The sequence below is a fragment of the Paracoccidioides lutzii genome (genome assembly GCF_000150705.2).
Source record: "Paracoccidioides lutzii Pb01 unplaced genomic scaffold supercont2.4, whole genome shotgun sequence".
NCBI lineage: Eukaryota > Fungi > Ascomycota > Eurotiomycetes > Onygenales > Ajellomycetaceae > Paracoccidioides > Paracoccidioides lutzii.
This window is the reverse complement of record NW_015440950.1, coordinates 254,655-269,085: the sequence shown is the minus strand read 5'-3', so window position 1 is coordinate 269,085 and position 14,431 is coordinate 254,655. Positions and strand designations below refer to the sequence as shown.

At 45.4% G+C, this 14,431-nt stretch overlaps 5 protein-coding genes and 1 non-coding gene across 6 annotated transcripts; 2 read left to right on the top strand and 4 right to left on the bottom strand.

The window, feature by feature from the left end:
- Positions 1 to 1,174: 1,174 nt before the first annotated feature.
- Positions 1,175 to 3,172, bottom strand: PAAG_01838 (DnaJ domain-containing protein; the record flags this gene model as incomplete). The annotated part of the gene is made up of 1 exon (XM_015844459.1): positions 1,175 to 3,172. One exon carries the CDS (start codon positions 3,170 to 3,172, stop codon positions 1,175 to 1,177), a length of 1,998 nt encoding a protein of 665 aa, XP_015701463.1.
- Positions 3,173 to 4,982: 1,810 nt separating this feature from the next.
- On the top strand, positions 4,983 to 5,294 carry PAAG_01837 (hypothetical protein; the record flags this gene model as incomplete). Its single annotated transcript, XM_002795903.2, has 2 exons — positions 4,983 to 5,066; positions 5,139 to 5,294. 2 exons carry the CDS (start codon positions 4,983 to 4,985, stop codon positions 5,292 to 5,294), a joined length of 240 nt encoding a protein of 79 aa, XP_002795949.2.
- A 3,786-nt stretch (positions 5,295 to 9,080) lies between these two features.
- On the bottom strand, positions 9,081 to 9,465 carry PAAG_11375 (hypothetical protein; the record flags this gene model as incomplete). The annotated part of the gene is made up of 2 exons (XM_015847035.1): positions 9,081 to 9,231; positions 9,293 to 9,465. The coding sequence occupies 2 exons, from the start codon at positions 9,463 to 9,465 to the stop codon at positions 9,081 to 9,083; spliced, it is 324 nt and encodes a 107-aa protein (XP_015703297.1).
- Positions 9,466 to 10,522: 1,057 nt separating this feature from the next.
- PAAG_11374 lies at positions 10,523 to 10,625 on the bottom strand. Its single transcript has one exon. It is a non-coding gene; the product is annotated as a tRNA-Ser (tRNA).
- A 309-nt stretch (positions 10,626 to 10,934) lies between these two features.
- PAAG_01835 (ser/Thr protein phosphatase family protein) lies at positions 10,935 to 11,971 on the bottom strand (the record flags this gene model as incomplete). Its single annotated transcript, XM_002795901.1, has 2 exons — positions 10,935 to 11,707; positions 11,779 to 11,971. 2 exons carry the CDS (start codon positions 11,969 to 11,971, stop codon positions 10,935 to 10,937), a joined length of 966 nt encoding a protein of 321 aa, XP_002795947.1.
- A 1,369-nt stretch (positions 11,972 to 13,340) lies between these two features.
- PAAG_01834 (60S ribosomal protein L16) lies at positions 13,341 to 14,340 on the top strand (the record flags this gene model as incomplete). The annotated part of the gene is made up of 5 exons (XM_002795900.2): positions 13,341 to 13,361; positions 13,437 to 13,572; positions 13,718 to 13,771; positions 13,838 to 14,096; positions 14,202 to 14,340. 5 exons carry the CDS (start codon positions 13,341 to 13,343, stop codon positions 14,338 to 14,340), a joined length of 609 nt encoding a protein of 202 aa, XP_002795946.1.
- Between the last annotated feature and the right edge of the window lie 91 nt (positions 14,341 to 14,431).

Here is a 14,431-nt window from a genome sequence, read left to right as displayed (position 1 = left end):
AATTCCCACTTAGTTAACTATGAGCTATATAATAAGTAGCACAAAAAAAAAAAAAAAAAAAAAAAAAAAAAAAAAAAAGCAAGGAGTATATAAAGAAACCCAAAAATGTCAGCAGATGTATTTTACTTTTAGTTATACAAGGTTACAAGAATGATGAGATAAATAATGAGATCATGATACAAGAGCATCTTAGACAAGATATATGAAACCGAGAGAAAAAAGAAAAGGAAAAAGAAAACATGGATAATAAAATAATTGGATATAGTTATACTTATCTGTTATATAGACTAGAACAACCCAGCTGCTATTTAAAATTGTAAAGCAAAAGGAGGAACCAACATTGCAACAAATATAACTCCAGATATGATTCAAAAACATGAAAAGAAAAAAGAAAACAAGGTGACAAAGTTTTAAGAATTCATCACAGACTCATAAAGTTCAGGCCATTGCTTCAGTTTTCATCAATGCCGATAAGCCAAAAAACACATAAAGAGACCACAGAGATCAACCAACAAAAATAAATATCATCCGATGCCCCTCTCCCTTCCCAAAACCCTTCACATACCCAGCCAGCCCACTGAAGTAACATTGATGCTAAAATTAAACGTAGGACAATTGAAATACAAACGAACGACTGAAGAAACCGGGTCAAGAAAGAAAATAAAACGGAGGGTTAAACACTGACTCAAACTCCTCAGCTGGGGGAAGGGGGGACAAGACAAAGCAAGAAACAAGCCATCTCCTTGCATTGCCATGCCATCAGATATAGAGATGGGGGAGTCGTAGCATGTTTTTTCCTGCCGATTCTGGTAGTATAACGCTAGATATCAAAGGAAAGGGCACGGTATGAGATTTGAAAAAGCAAAGGCGTAAAAAAAAAAAAAAAAAAAAAAAAAAAAACCCAGACAGATCAATAATTGAGAGATCGTTCAGGTAATCGTTAGGTCATGAGATGTAAAGAATAAAAACATATATGAAAACGTAGAGAATCAGAGAAATGTCATAACAACATTGATCCATGAGGTTCGTATAAATAAAAATAAAACAAAGAAGAAAAAAAACAATACAACGTTCGTTCAACACAATCAAGGGGAAAAAAAAAAAGAGAAATCATAAAGTTCATCGCTTAGCATAATGGAGCTGATTCATTTCGAGCATATGTTCGCGGATAAATTTATCGATATCCATTAGGATCGAGAGACCCCTTCCTCGAGCTCGGAACGTAACTGTACCGGATGTTTTCCTCGGAGATATGGGGAGAATAGCGTATGTCACTGTCGGGAATTATTATCTTAGGCGTTTCATATTGGTTTGGTGGGACTTCGCCAAACAAGCCCGCTCCAGAAGGGGCTGGTGCGGTGGTTCGCAATGAAGGTATGGTACTCGACTCGTAATAGGTTGGCATGTTGTTGTGATCTAGCGGGTAGTTGTTATAAGTCCTGGACCTGGAGAGGGGTGACGGAGGTGGTGGGTTGGACAAGGATGGACGACGTGTCGGAGAAATGCTCTGGTTCCGTCTGACGTTGCTATAAAGACCAGTAGTGGGGTCGCGGACAGATCGATGGGACATGTAATTTTCACTGTCCTCGACGACAGTATATCTACCTGATACTGGTGGGCTTGTTCCCGTGCGCATTTCTGGTGTCCCAGGACTGGAATAGCCGGAGTCAACGGGCTCCCTTACTTTGGAGGATAGGAAGGATGGAATTTCCGTGTGGTGACGAGATAGGACTGAGTATGGCAAGGTCTCTGATCGACGGGGGAGTGGAGGGTGGGATTTTGAAGTAGATCGATGGGAGGAGAAGGAGAAGGGTAGCTTAAATCCCGAGGGTGCAGAAGTGGTGCTTTGCAAGGTAGGAATTCGAGGAGACATGTGGGGTTTCAGAGATGAGTCCAGTACATCAGCTGATCCCATGCGATCTCTTCCGGATAAGCTGGGGCGTGGAGAGTCCCTGGTTCGGGGTGTTGCAGACGAACGGTGGGGAGTATCGACATGCACGGCACGATGGGCAGAAGGAGATGACCACGAGGAAGACGGATGACGGTCAGTATCGTATGAATATCCGCCGCTTTTCGATCGTTGGATATACTTTTTAGCGTCGTCTAATTTCGACGAAGACCATTCCTCTGTATAATCCTCCTCATCGTCCTTAGAATGTCTCGATGACGATTCCTTGGAATCCGGTTTGGATCTCCTTCGATGTTCTTCATACTGCTGCGGCTGCGGCTGGGGCATGGTAGTATAATGTTGGTACTCTGGGTTTGTGGCGGAATATTGCTGCGTATCCGGAGTCGTAGCAGTATACTGTTGCCTATCCGGAGTCGAAGCAGTATACTGTTGCCTATCCGGAGTCGAAGCAGTATACTGTTGCCTATCCGAAGTCGTAGCAGTATACTGTTGTCTATCCGGAGTCGTAGCAGTATACTGTTGCCTATCCGAAGTCGTAGCAGTATAATGCTGCGTATCCGCAGTCTCGTTGGTATAATATGGAATATCTGAATCAGTATCAGTTTCCGGTTCACTGACCACAAAAGCTTTTGGGTGTTTCTCTGAATGAACTCGATCTCTCTTTCGCTCCTTGTCTCTGTTTTTTGCACGATCCGAGCGACTTGATTTCACAGACTCCCGAGCGTCGCGTATGTGGTCCTTGCTTGAACGACTCGGGACTGGCGGGTTTGATTGTCTGCTCTTCTTCTTTTCCTTTTCCTCTGTAGATTGCTTCTTCCTGTATCCGTCGTATTTCCTCGACGAAGGCCGGGGTTCTTCAAAAAACGGCACATCACTCTCAAAGAACCGACTGCTGCTTTTAGGTGCACGCTCTTCGTATAAAGCCCCGTCTCGATATTCGTATGATTTTGCGAATGCTGAAGGTTGGTATGTAGTTGTGCCTGCATCGTCTTTCCGTGTCTTTGTTTGGAATTTCTTTCCCTGGTCGGTGTGTCGCGCTTTATTATCGTATTCCGCCCGTTTTTTCTCATTCATTAGTAACTCGTAAGAGGATTGCACTTTTTGAAACCTGGGCAAGGAGTCTTTCCGTTGTTCTTCGTCCTTGATCTTATCTGGGTGACACTGAAGCACCAGTTTCCTATACGCGCTTTTTACTTCAGCAATCGTCGCATTTTTTGTGATTCCCAGAGTCTTGTATGGATCTATTGTAGAAGATTCGGACATAGTGTGATAGTCTGAGATTTCGAAGGTGAATTGACTCTATCGTGGAAATTGATCGACTGTGTTCGACGTAGGGAATGTAGTGGACGCGGCTGATTACAGTAGCCGAACGATGAATGTAACCAATATATATCTGACCAGAGGCAAAACACGACAACAGTGGGCCTCATCAACAATGCATTACTGTGAGAAATTTGCTTTATTCGACAAGGTTGCAGCTTAATTGAATTTGAAACGATTAAATGGTTCTGTTGGTGAGTCTTGTGTTGAGGTTGTATATTGGCTTCCTTTGGGATTCTTGGTGATATGAACCAAAACGAGTAGGTAGTAAATAAAGAAAGAATTGGAAGAGAAGACGGCGAATAAAGAAGATAAATAACAGAATATAAAATAGAATATTAAAAAAAATAAAAATATGAAGAATCGTATGATGATCCGCAGAAGTCGCCACGAGGAAGAGAGGGAAGAGGCTGGAGGAGAGCAGAGTAAGACGAGGTTTAGGTCTGATGTTGCGGGTTAATTTTCCCCCCGGTCGTTGGCTACGGTCGTCGGCAGAGCGAGAGTCCTCGTTATTAGTTATTAAAACGGGGAAAGGAACGGGCCTTGGTTGGGGTGAGACCTGCGCCACGGGCCTTTGCGAAAGGAGGGCGTGGCCAAACCCACGCTGCTGCACTGCACAGCTGAGGGCAAATTTTTCAGACCACGTTGGAAGAGCGCGAAAGGCGAAAAAAATGAGGAAAAATGAGCTAGGGAGGCGAGAATATCAACGGCAATGGATGTTGACGGTGTGACAGTGAGAGAGAGAGAGAGATCAGATAGTGGAGAGAGAAAAGAAGACAGATGGTGGGTGTTTCTGGCTTTAGTTTCTAAGAAGGGTGGAGATGTATGGGGTCAGGCCAGAGCCTGTAGAAGCGGTGAAGCAACTGAAAAGGAGAGAGAAAAGAAAGATTGAGAGAAACCCCGCTGGTGGTGATCAGTATAATTAATACTAAACGGAGAGGAGAACAAGAATCAGGGTCAAACAGGACAAGACTGGCTAGCAGGCTAGCTTTTGGGACTGTTCATATGATAGCTACAGTAGTGTCGGAAGTGAATTGGTTGATTCTCCTCCTGTGGCCCCGGCGCTTTCGAGTTGAAGATGCACAAAGATGAGGGGCAGAGTCACGTCACAGGGAGAGGGAAGAGGTTGGAAGATGCAGGCAAATCAAAGCAGAATGGGCCGTTGCTGCTGTTGTGATGCGCTGAGAGAAACTTCGAAGCGCCAGCTGGGATTGTCGATCCGAGAGTGATCTCTGTATAGATAGTCGGGGGGAGGGATTATTCCCGACAAAATATGATAAGAGGAGGGGGGAAATTATATGATTGACTACGGTTAGATATAGTTATTTCTATTCCCCCCCCCCCTCCTCCCCCTCATTTTGAACTTCTTTTTTTCATTTCATTTTTCTTATTCTTTCATATTTCGCTTTTCACTTTTCACTTTTCGTTGTTGGCAATCTGGTGCCCTCGTGCCCCGTGCCTTGTGCCTCAAATATCTCAAGCTAATTTTCTCCCCCAGAAACATCTGATATGGCTTCTCTCCCTATAACGACTGGACTGCCCCCAGGGCGTTGAAACTCCTTCGTGGATGGTGATTTAACGCTGCTTCTAGCAGACCAACAACCTCAAAGTTAACTTACGCCCTCCCTCCTTTCAACGCTTTGTAGGTAGTCCAGCCCCAGTTTGAGGCGAAATCGTATCGAAGAATGTTAGTGCTGGAAAAACATTCTACATTGTATTTAGACGGGAGAGCCAAGAGCTATGGGTGATGGCAATGGCTATGACGATGGGGGATCCAACAGGAACTGCCAAGTCCGATTCACGACGGCAGATCCAGATTGACAGCTTTCCAAGGCTAGTATTTAACGATTCGATATTGGAAGCAAGAATGCAACCACCGAAACAGCTTGCTTTGTTCCGGACTTAACAGTCTGAGTTTGGTCTGATTGGCACTTGGTGGGCGAATGGTGATAGGATGCCCTTTTCACCGCCGAGTGCCCTCCCATTCATCCACCGAATCTTTTCCGTCAAATCCCAGGCTGCCGATATGGAGCAAGCCCTATCTGAGCACTCTTCCAAATGCTGATTAATTTATTGAGAATTGAGACGATGGATTTCGCCATCCTCCTTTGTCTTTCTCTCAAATTCCCTGACCCAAGGGACATTCATTGTTACGACTTTGAAACTTCATACAGAAGTTAAAGCATAGAGGTGTTCTTGTTTTTGACATGACTGCGAGCCGCAGTGTGCCTTGGTTGGAGGTTTCTGGTTTGTTCCTGGTGTGAAACTCTGTCTCCATCATTCGTCGCGGGCAAGGTAAAAAAAGGAAATAAAATAGCGGGGTAACTTTCGTCAACTTTGACTAACTTTTCGGTAGGTGAACTGAAACCTAGCCTTGGTTCCATGGTAACTTGCAGTTGATTTGGCCAGCTGCTTCCGATACCGCACCGTAGATCCAGGCGTTGCGACTTGCCAGCGAATTAATAACTCAGGGTTCTTTGGGGGTTCTGGCCATCCCTTCGCATCACTTTGATTTCCTCATGGGTAGATACGCATGGGAGACGGGTAAGGCGGTTCGTCCAATAAAATGAGTAAATGGGAATGAGTGTTTTGGGAGTAAAATAAAATAAAATGTCTGATACTACACTCTGCTCGAAAGTATTTGGCAAGGGGGGGGTGTTCTGATGGTGCGAAGATGAACAGGCAAAGAGCAAAGCTGCCGGTAGCTGCCGGAATGACAACCAAAAAGTGCAACATCCAAGGATCCAACGGACACAGGTGATTAAGAATTGCAGGGTGGACATGTCACAACCAGCAAGACCCCGAATGTCCCTAACTTGGAGTGCCGCAGTGGGCACGTTATGGTCTGACGTCGCTACCTGGCGTCGTCCGATCCCTGTCCACTTCAACCGTACCAAGGCAACTGACTTGAAGGGGTAACTAAGTTAACTGTCTAGCATCATCATTCCTCTTCTTCCCCACCGCCCGTCATCTTCATCATCAGCCTTCACCTTGAAACAGTGATGGTGATGTGTTAACTATCCATCTCAACCCGCGTAAATCACCTTAGGGTCTGGCAGCGCGGGGATCCACCACTCCTACAACAGCAGATCGAAAATATGCATTATTCGTTCGTGGAGGTTGTCTCTGTTAGACTAACTAGTAGTTAATTAGTTAATACGTCGGCTCCTTGTGGGTCGTGTGAGATATGATAGTAATTGTCCAGAGCACATTCTAGCAAACCCTAGACCGTTCTCGTGCCCTCTTCACTTCTCAAGTGTGGTCTTGATGCCTCTCTCACATCAGGAGTGTGGCCATGCATACACATTATATGCACTCCAATCCCGAGGTGAGGCAATAATTTTGGCTTTTTCACCTGCTTGTCATTGTCATTGGACTGATTGGTGGAAGAAGACTGGTCATCCGCATGGTGGGTGGCCCATTTTTACATCATCCAGGGTTGTAACCTTCCGTCAACCCATGCAAACTGGCTCGTACTATTCGTTCGTTGGTCGAAAACTCCTTGCTGGCGCTCGGCGTTGACATCCTGTGAACTTTGAAGCTTCCATGATTCCTCCTGGAATCAGCTAAAAAAAAAAAAAAAAAAAAAAAAAAAAGGTGCTAGCCACTTGCCGGGGGATTTAGCCAATCGAGTCCCCAGGGCTTTAATTCACCAATGCACGGTTCAAGCCTGGGACATCAACGGATGTTTCTCACCCCTCTTGACTTCTAATACTCTCCAGCTGGCATATGGTTCGTATTTTATGGTTTATTACACAGACGTGGGGGTTTGAGGGGAGGGATGACATATTGTGTAACAGATGAAAGTGAAATTATAATAATTACTGGATAAAACCAAAAAGTACTTACAGGTGGTGGCAGTGCTTCTCCCACTTCCCCATCGAACAATTGGTAAAGTATTTTCATCGCAACCAAGTTATTGTATGGGCTCGCGTCTCCTTCACAAATCATTCACTCTGCATACTCACGGCACAGGCGGGGCGAGAGGGGGCGGGCGGCAATCCGGTTGGCTGAGGATTCGCACCGTTGAGTTTCACTTTTAACCATTAGTTCGCTAGCCTTTTGGTATTGAAACAGATCACCACTAGAAGTTGCCAGGGAAGTTTAGAAGAAGTTGAGGAAACATCTATGAGGCACCACGGATGAGACAGAATCCAGTTGATCTTGGTGATGTGGTTGGCGGGACTAACCATAGGTTGTCTTGAGTGCATTTATCTCTCAGTTGCCCTCTTCAACCAATGATAAAATGTGCTTCTCATCAGGTTATCTGCTATATGCTTGATTAATATATATGCAGACACTGATGAGCATGTTGCTCAAATCTCTTTACCTCATAGATAAATACATAAGACCAGGAGCCAATTGATATTGCCCTTTGCCCTTTTACCTACTTGCTCTTTCACTGCTTGCCCGGGATCTGCCCTTCCTTTTAATATCGATAAGAACCCTATCAACCAACACATATTGATATCGTATGTTATTCTCGAACCTTACATACATTTTCATTCCCGGCTCTCCCTCTGAAATCTTGCGATTCCACAGCCAAAGGGCATGTAGAGTAAATAGCCATAGACTTATGATATGAAACTCAATTTCAATACAAACGCTTGCACACGTCCCAACTTCACCTGTACTTTCTTCACCCCTCCACCACTATAAACGTTCGGTCATCCATCGCCAGTAGCCATGCCCTATCAGCTGCCGTCTCGAACAAAGCATGAGGGGTCTGAAAAGCCATTATCACAGTGACAGTGATGCACTCGATAAAAAAGGTTGCTCCCTTTGCAATTCTGCGCCACTAGGGGTAACCCGACTTCAGGATTCTTCGGCGACTCGTCGACTCCGGACCTGGAGACGTCAGCCACACTCACTGATATTTGCTCACCTGCCATGATTAAGAGTTTGCGCAAGAACTTAGAACCTCTCCCATTGATATGATGAGTAGTTCACAATTTTCAGTGAATTTTATCTGGCTGCAATTCTCCAATAACGTCATTGTTGCACTCTTCATTCTCGTACAATACCTGCGTGAAGGGCAAAGCGAGAGTAGGTTAATATGTTTGGTTTCTCTCCAATAGTAACTAGCCCTAACTACTGGGCTCGCTTAGTCAACAGCGTTCGCAAAGTTGCTGGAAGATATTAAAGTGACGACATCACACTGATGCTTTGTGCGGCTGGAGTGCAGTTCCGCAGATATCCTATGGGTATCTGAGTGAGTTTACGCCTGTCGACAGCCACGCCGTTCCAATTCGTGTGGAATTCTCCCCCGTACACTTGGGGGCGTGTACTGTTCCGATAGTGATCAGCCAGCTAGTTAGGCAGCTGAACTTCCATCAAGATAATGCCTGCCCCACTTGCCCGACGGAAAGATTAATGGTCATTGCATTCAAAGACTCTGAGTCAACGGTTGAATTCGCTGCATACTTCTCGTCGACTTTGTGAGGCACTACTACCTACGTTAGGTACATAACGTTCCCAGGGAAATGTCGTACCACTGCCTCGAACCATCTTTGCAGAGGCCATGACTTCCTCGTGTGGTCTGTGAATTGCGCTTTTCAACAACAGAGCCTTTGCTCTTTACGGTTGGTGAAGACCAAGGCTATGAGCGCTTAAAACGCTTTGCTGACCGCTCCGCCCTCTTTATGCAAAGCAGTCGAATATTTTAGTATGACGACGAATATGAGGGGGAAATGGCAGAAAAGGGCTTCAAGCTGGTTCCCCGGGTGCGCTCATTAGCTTACTTGGTGCTTTCTGTGCCTATATTGGGAAAGTTGAAGTTGGAGATGTCTGAGTATGGCTATCTGAGTCGGGTAGCTTATCGACCTGTTTCGCGAGAAGGCCGGGAGGTTATTTACTCCCAGAATGACGATGATATGGGCCCCTTATCTTGCCACTGCTCACATCTGGACATGTGCATTGGCCCGGTAATACCCAAATCCCAGTCGACGGAGCCTTTCCTGGAGTTCAGCAGTTCTTGTCTGCAGGGTTTCCCAAGACCGAGACTGCGGTGGCATCACAAAAATTAGTCTGCAATTATCCATACACAGGTTATGTATTGCTGACCGGGAGATGGTGCAAAGCAGATAATCGAATGTTGAAAAGTCCCCAGTCGCTCGTATATCGCCATTCTGAACCGGAGACATAAAAATAATGCTGCCCAGATGGTTAATCTCCTTTCTCGAAGATTCCAAAACTCGCTCTTTCTGGGTATTTAATTCATATTCGAAAAGTGGCATTACACAATTTAGCATCATCAGTTCTCTGTCCGAGTTCACTGCACTGAAGCACCTTCACATCATGGCATCTACCCTCTCTTAAACACAGCCTACCACCCACGAGTCTCCCAATCAAATATCTATTGAATATCATCCTGAGTTCTCTATAGACGCCGCGATTCAAGGGGCGAAGGCTGAATGTGTAGATCAGGTTCTAGAGCACCAATCATTGTTTGTAAAGTCTGTGCACACGATGCGCTGACGGGAAAACTGCCAAGGTGGTGCTCCTTGCCTCTGGCAGGTGAGTTTAATGGTGGTGAAGATGACCTCGCATAGTGAGTCATGAGAGCCTTTGGAGTTTTGGGACTGGAGTGGGTGTGTTTTGTGAGTTTAGGACTTTATGCACTTGTTTTACGCCAGCTGGAAAGAAGTAAGGGGGCCCGCTTACTGTGAAGGATAGATTGCTTGATTGATTACGCAGAAGTTATATACGGTGCGGATTACATAAGAAGGCGGATAGGCCTGACAGTTACAGGGTGGGGAACTGCCACCCTGAGAATAATAGTGGACTACTCAGAGAAAATGAGGATAGAGATGGAAAATACATCTCTTTGGCCGTGCGCATATCCACCTCATTGAACTTGGAACCAAACGGAAGTCTATCACGGCTGAGGTGTGCGTGGCTCGACTGAAAGAGTATTGGTTAGCTAAGTATTTAGTTCTTCGACACGCCACCAAGATTACCTCGAATGGACGAATTTTCATATCTATTTGGAGAGTAGAATGGCAGAAGAGGGCATCCATTAACTCAAGGGTTTTAAAACCACTCCACATGACCCGGGCCATCGAAGCTCCCGCTGCTCCTGTAGTGCTGATTGCCCTCCTTGATGGACGAAAAGGCCGCTATAACAGATAGGGTTGATATCGCGATTTCGCTTGGTAAAACAAATAAAAAGGACCTCAAAAGTATGGTAAAGTCAATTAGGAGCCGAGGGTTAAAAAAGAGAAACACAAAAAAAAAATATACAAAGGAATAGTGAAAAAAAAAAAAAAAAAAAAAAAAAAAAGGAAAAATTTACGACACCAGCAGGATTCGAACCTGCGCTCCCGAAGGAAATGCCTTCGCTTACGGTTGAAGACCACATAGCAGGGCACCGCGTTAACCACTCCGCCATAGTGTCCACTGTTATTGATAATCGCCTTTCTCATTAATATTTGTGTTACTTGTAGCGCGCGGCGCTAACGCCAAAATCTACTTCTGAATGTTAGGAGTTTATTTCATTGTTGGAATAGGATGTCGCAATCAGCTACACGGACTTGCTGATGAGATTTGACTAGATTTTATATTTATTCTTTAATGGAGGCATGAAGGCATTGATCCTGAGCTTGTACGTATTTTAATGCTAGCATAGCATCTGTAAATTCGGATTCCAGGTACTGTGTTCTACCCGCGGACCCACAGGATGGTCCTCTTAGCTACGGTTGTGGTTCTATTCATCTGGCGGTAGGTCCAGGTCCACAACCAGAGGATTGTTAAATCTTTTACCCCCTCTATGCGGCCAGTTAGTTGCCATGATAGCTGCATTGACGATACATGTTTCATTCCTCCCGGGCGTGCTCGCGTTACTTTCTGCCGGTAGCGGCGCATGATACGCGGTATACGTGGGTAACAGAGGCGTCAATGAACCATCGTTCTGAAGGCGATGCTGTATTCTCCCCGTAAGATCGATCAGGTTTTGCTTTTTGCTGCCAAGTGGAGGCAGTTCTCCACGGGCTGAGCTCAATTCCTGGAACGCTTCGCTTTGGGGTGCGGTATTCCACCGAACTCTATCAAATCCCCGACCTTCATGCACATGCCCGCAAACAGCTAAACGTGGTCGAACTCTCCATAGAGCTTGACGCAAGTATTCGCAACCGAGGGAACCGCGCTTATTCTGGTCACAGTGGGACCTAGGTGGAGTGTGAGTCAGGACAATATCAGTGTCTTGGGGTATTTGTGTCCAGATTCCGGGAGCTTCTTCAGAAGTATATCCAAATGCCCACTTTCCGCAGTATGGAGTGTACGGCGACCCAAATATTTTGAATTTTGATCGCGGCCCATCCGGTCTAGATAGTCGAATAACAGCAGATTCATGGTCTAAATAAATAATTGAAGATTTCAAGAATAAGTCCTTGCATTCATTTGATGACTCCGGCTTATGGTTATGGAACGATTGCCAGTGCAATCCGTAGAAATTACTGTCGAGGGTGATGTCATGGTTACCTTTGGATACATCGGAAATATATTAGTTTGTCCTTCAAAGATTGTTTGCTAACGAGGAAATCGTATCTAACCTGCAATAACTATTTTCACTTCAAAATCAGCACTCTCGATCCATTCTTTAGCTTTGCGTAGTTCACTCAAGGTCCCTTGGTTCGACAAGTCACCAGCATGAATAAGGACGTCGCCTTTTGGCAGTTTGAAGGCACCATCTTGCGGTCCATATCCATGCGTATCTGAAACACAAACAATTCGGATTCGAACCATCTTTTCTTTAAGAAACGCGGTGATACCCTGCAATCCAAAGCTGCTAAGCCGAAGGACTAGAGTTATGGTGATAGTTCATGCCTTTGATACACTTGAAATCAAAGAAGATAAAATGGATTCTCTCGCAAATGAGTTGCCAAATAGTGGGATAGGGAGGAAGCTTCGCTCGTCGAAACTAATCCTCTAATTCTGAACATAGGCGTGAAGTTGAATCCATGATTCGAGAAGTGCGCAGAATAGAGTCCACACTATGGTATTCGGTCATTCTGCCAAGGCTAAATCACGTGAACTTGGATATCTACTTCGAATGACAATGGAAGCCGAAGTTTGAATTTTTTTTGTTTGACGAGACCTCCAAAATATATATACTAAGCTTGAAAGTCTGGAGGTTCATCTAGATCAGCCAATTTTTTTAAAGCTCCATAATATGTGTCATCGCCAGCGATCATAAGAGCTGGGCTTCTTTCTGCCTTGAATTGGTTGGCTTTTAAAACGAGAACTTGAGTCGGCACAAGAGACAATTAGGGCTCTCCCTTCATTGGAAATTCTTCTAGAAAATGAAGGGCTCTGAAAGAAGCCTGAAATGATGTGATTAGGTCATTAGATGCGCAACAATTGCGATCGTACTTCCAGGTGTTTGTAAATAGGGATGTCGAGGAGTTTAGGAACTTTTGCAACGCCAATGGTTCTCTTCTATTGCACAGAAAACCATATGCATAACGTAGGCATTGGGTATTAAAAATGTTGAGAACTTGTACTCCATGTAGTCCGTCTTACCCAGAGTCTATATAACGGTTAGAACCGTTTGTACGGGCTGGAAGAGTAGATGAAGCGAGGTCGGCGTATCATTGGTCAACAGCAACGAGAGCTAGATAGATATGACCGTGGAACATGAAAGAAAATATTTATCATACGGCAAGAGATAGATAGATATCACAACCAGTAACTCAAGAAGATTGATTGAGGTCGGGACAGGTATGTATAGACACTTCCCAATATTTACCATGGATCTTGTTGACGTCGAGAAAGGAATAACTAACATCAGTTAATAACTAGTTAACTAGTTAACTGCTCAGTTAAAAGTAGTTAAAAAGAAAATAAATGCTTTATGCACAAATAAGACCATAGTCACGTGATGAAGATGCTTCTATTGGACAACTTAGGGCTTCCGCGTTCGCTTTCCACACAAAATAGCCTCGCTTAGCCATTTCCGCCCATCGAACCTCTCCGACTTCGTGGTTTGAAGGAGACGACCAACGACAGACAACGACTACGACACCCAACCCGACAGTACACTACACAAGGTGTATCCCCGAGCATAGCTCATCGCCTTGCTCGATATTTGCCTCGTGAACCAGTGACAGACAGGATGTCCACCTTCGAGCCAGTGGTGCGTTTACTTTATCTCGTCGCTTCTACAATAAGGACCTGAGAAAACTGACTGGGAATTTTGTGATGAATATAGGTCGTCATCGACGGCAAGGGACATCTCCTTGGTCGCCTGGCCAGCATCGTGGCCAAGCAGTTGCTCAATGGCCAAAAGATTGTCGTTGTGCGATGTGAAGCACTCAACATCTCTGGCGAATTCTTCCGCGCTAAACGTACGATATATCTTCCCCCCTCTCTCGGTTTTTGGATCTGGTTAAAAAAAAGGGCATTTAAGGCATGGGAAACCGGGAAAGTTGGGGATGTATGGATATTGCATCATGGAATTTTGCGACTGACTCCATTTCTTTCTTCCTGCAGTGAAGTACCACGCCTATCTGCGAAAGATCACTCGTTTCAACCCAACTCGGGGGGGTGAGGCAAACTTCCGATCCCGATACCTACGTGACAGGTGACAGACCCACTAATATCTGGTTGCAGGTCCTTTCCACTTCCGTGCTCCTTCCCGTATCTTCTACAAGGCCGTCCGGGGCATGATTCCCCACAAGAGCTCCCGTGGTGCCGCCGCCATGGAGAGACTGAAGGTCTTCGAGGGTGTCCCACCACCATATGACAAGAAGAAGAGAGTTGTTGTCCCCCAGGCCCTCCGAATTCTCAGGCTGAAGCCCGGCCGTAAATACTGCACTGTTGGACGGTTGAGCCACGAGGTTGGCTGGAAATACCAGGACGTCGTTGCAAGGTCAGTCGCCAGCAAACATCTCCGTCATGGAGATCACGGATATTTATTCTTACGATTTTGGATTTGAATGGTTTGCTAACGACGATTTTTTCATCGGATATTTAGACTCGAGGAGAGGAGAAAGGTCAAGGGTTCCGCATACTACGAGCGCAAGAAGGCCGCGCGGAGACAACTTGCGCAAGCCCAGAAGACTGCCAATGTCGATCAGAAGACAAAGGATCAATTGGCGGAGTATGGTTATTAGATTTCTGTGGGAGGAGGTGTGGGGAGGCTGGCTTGGGTTCATGCGGGTAGAGCTGGGTGCAATGTGGACAGCAAACCCATCGGCCTGTACC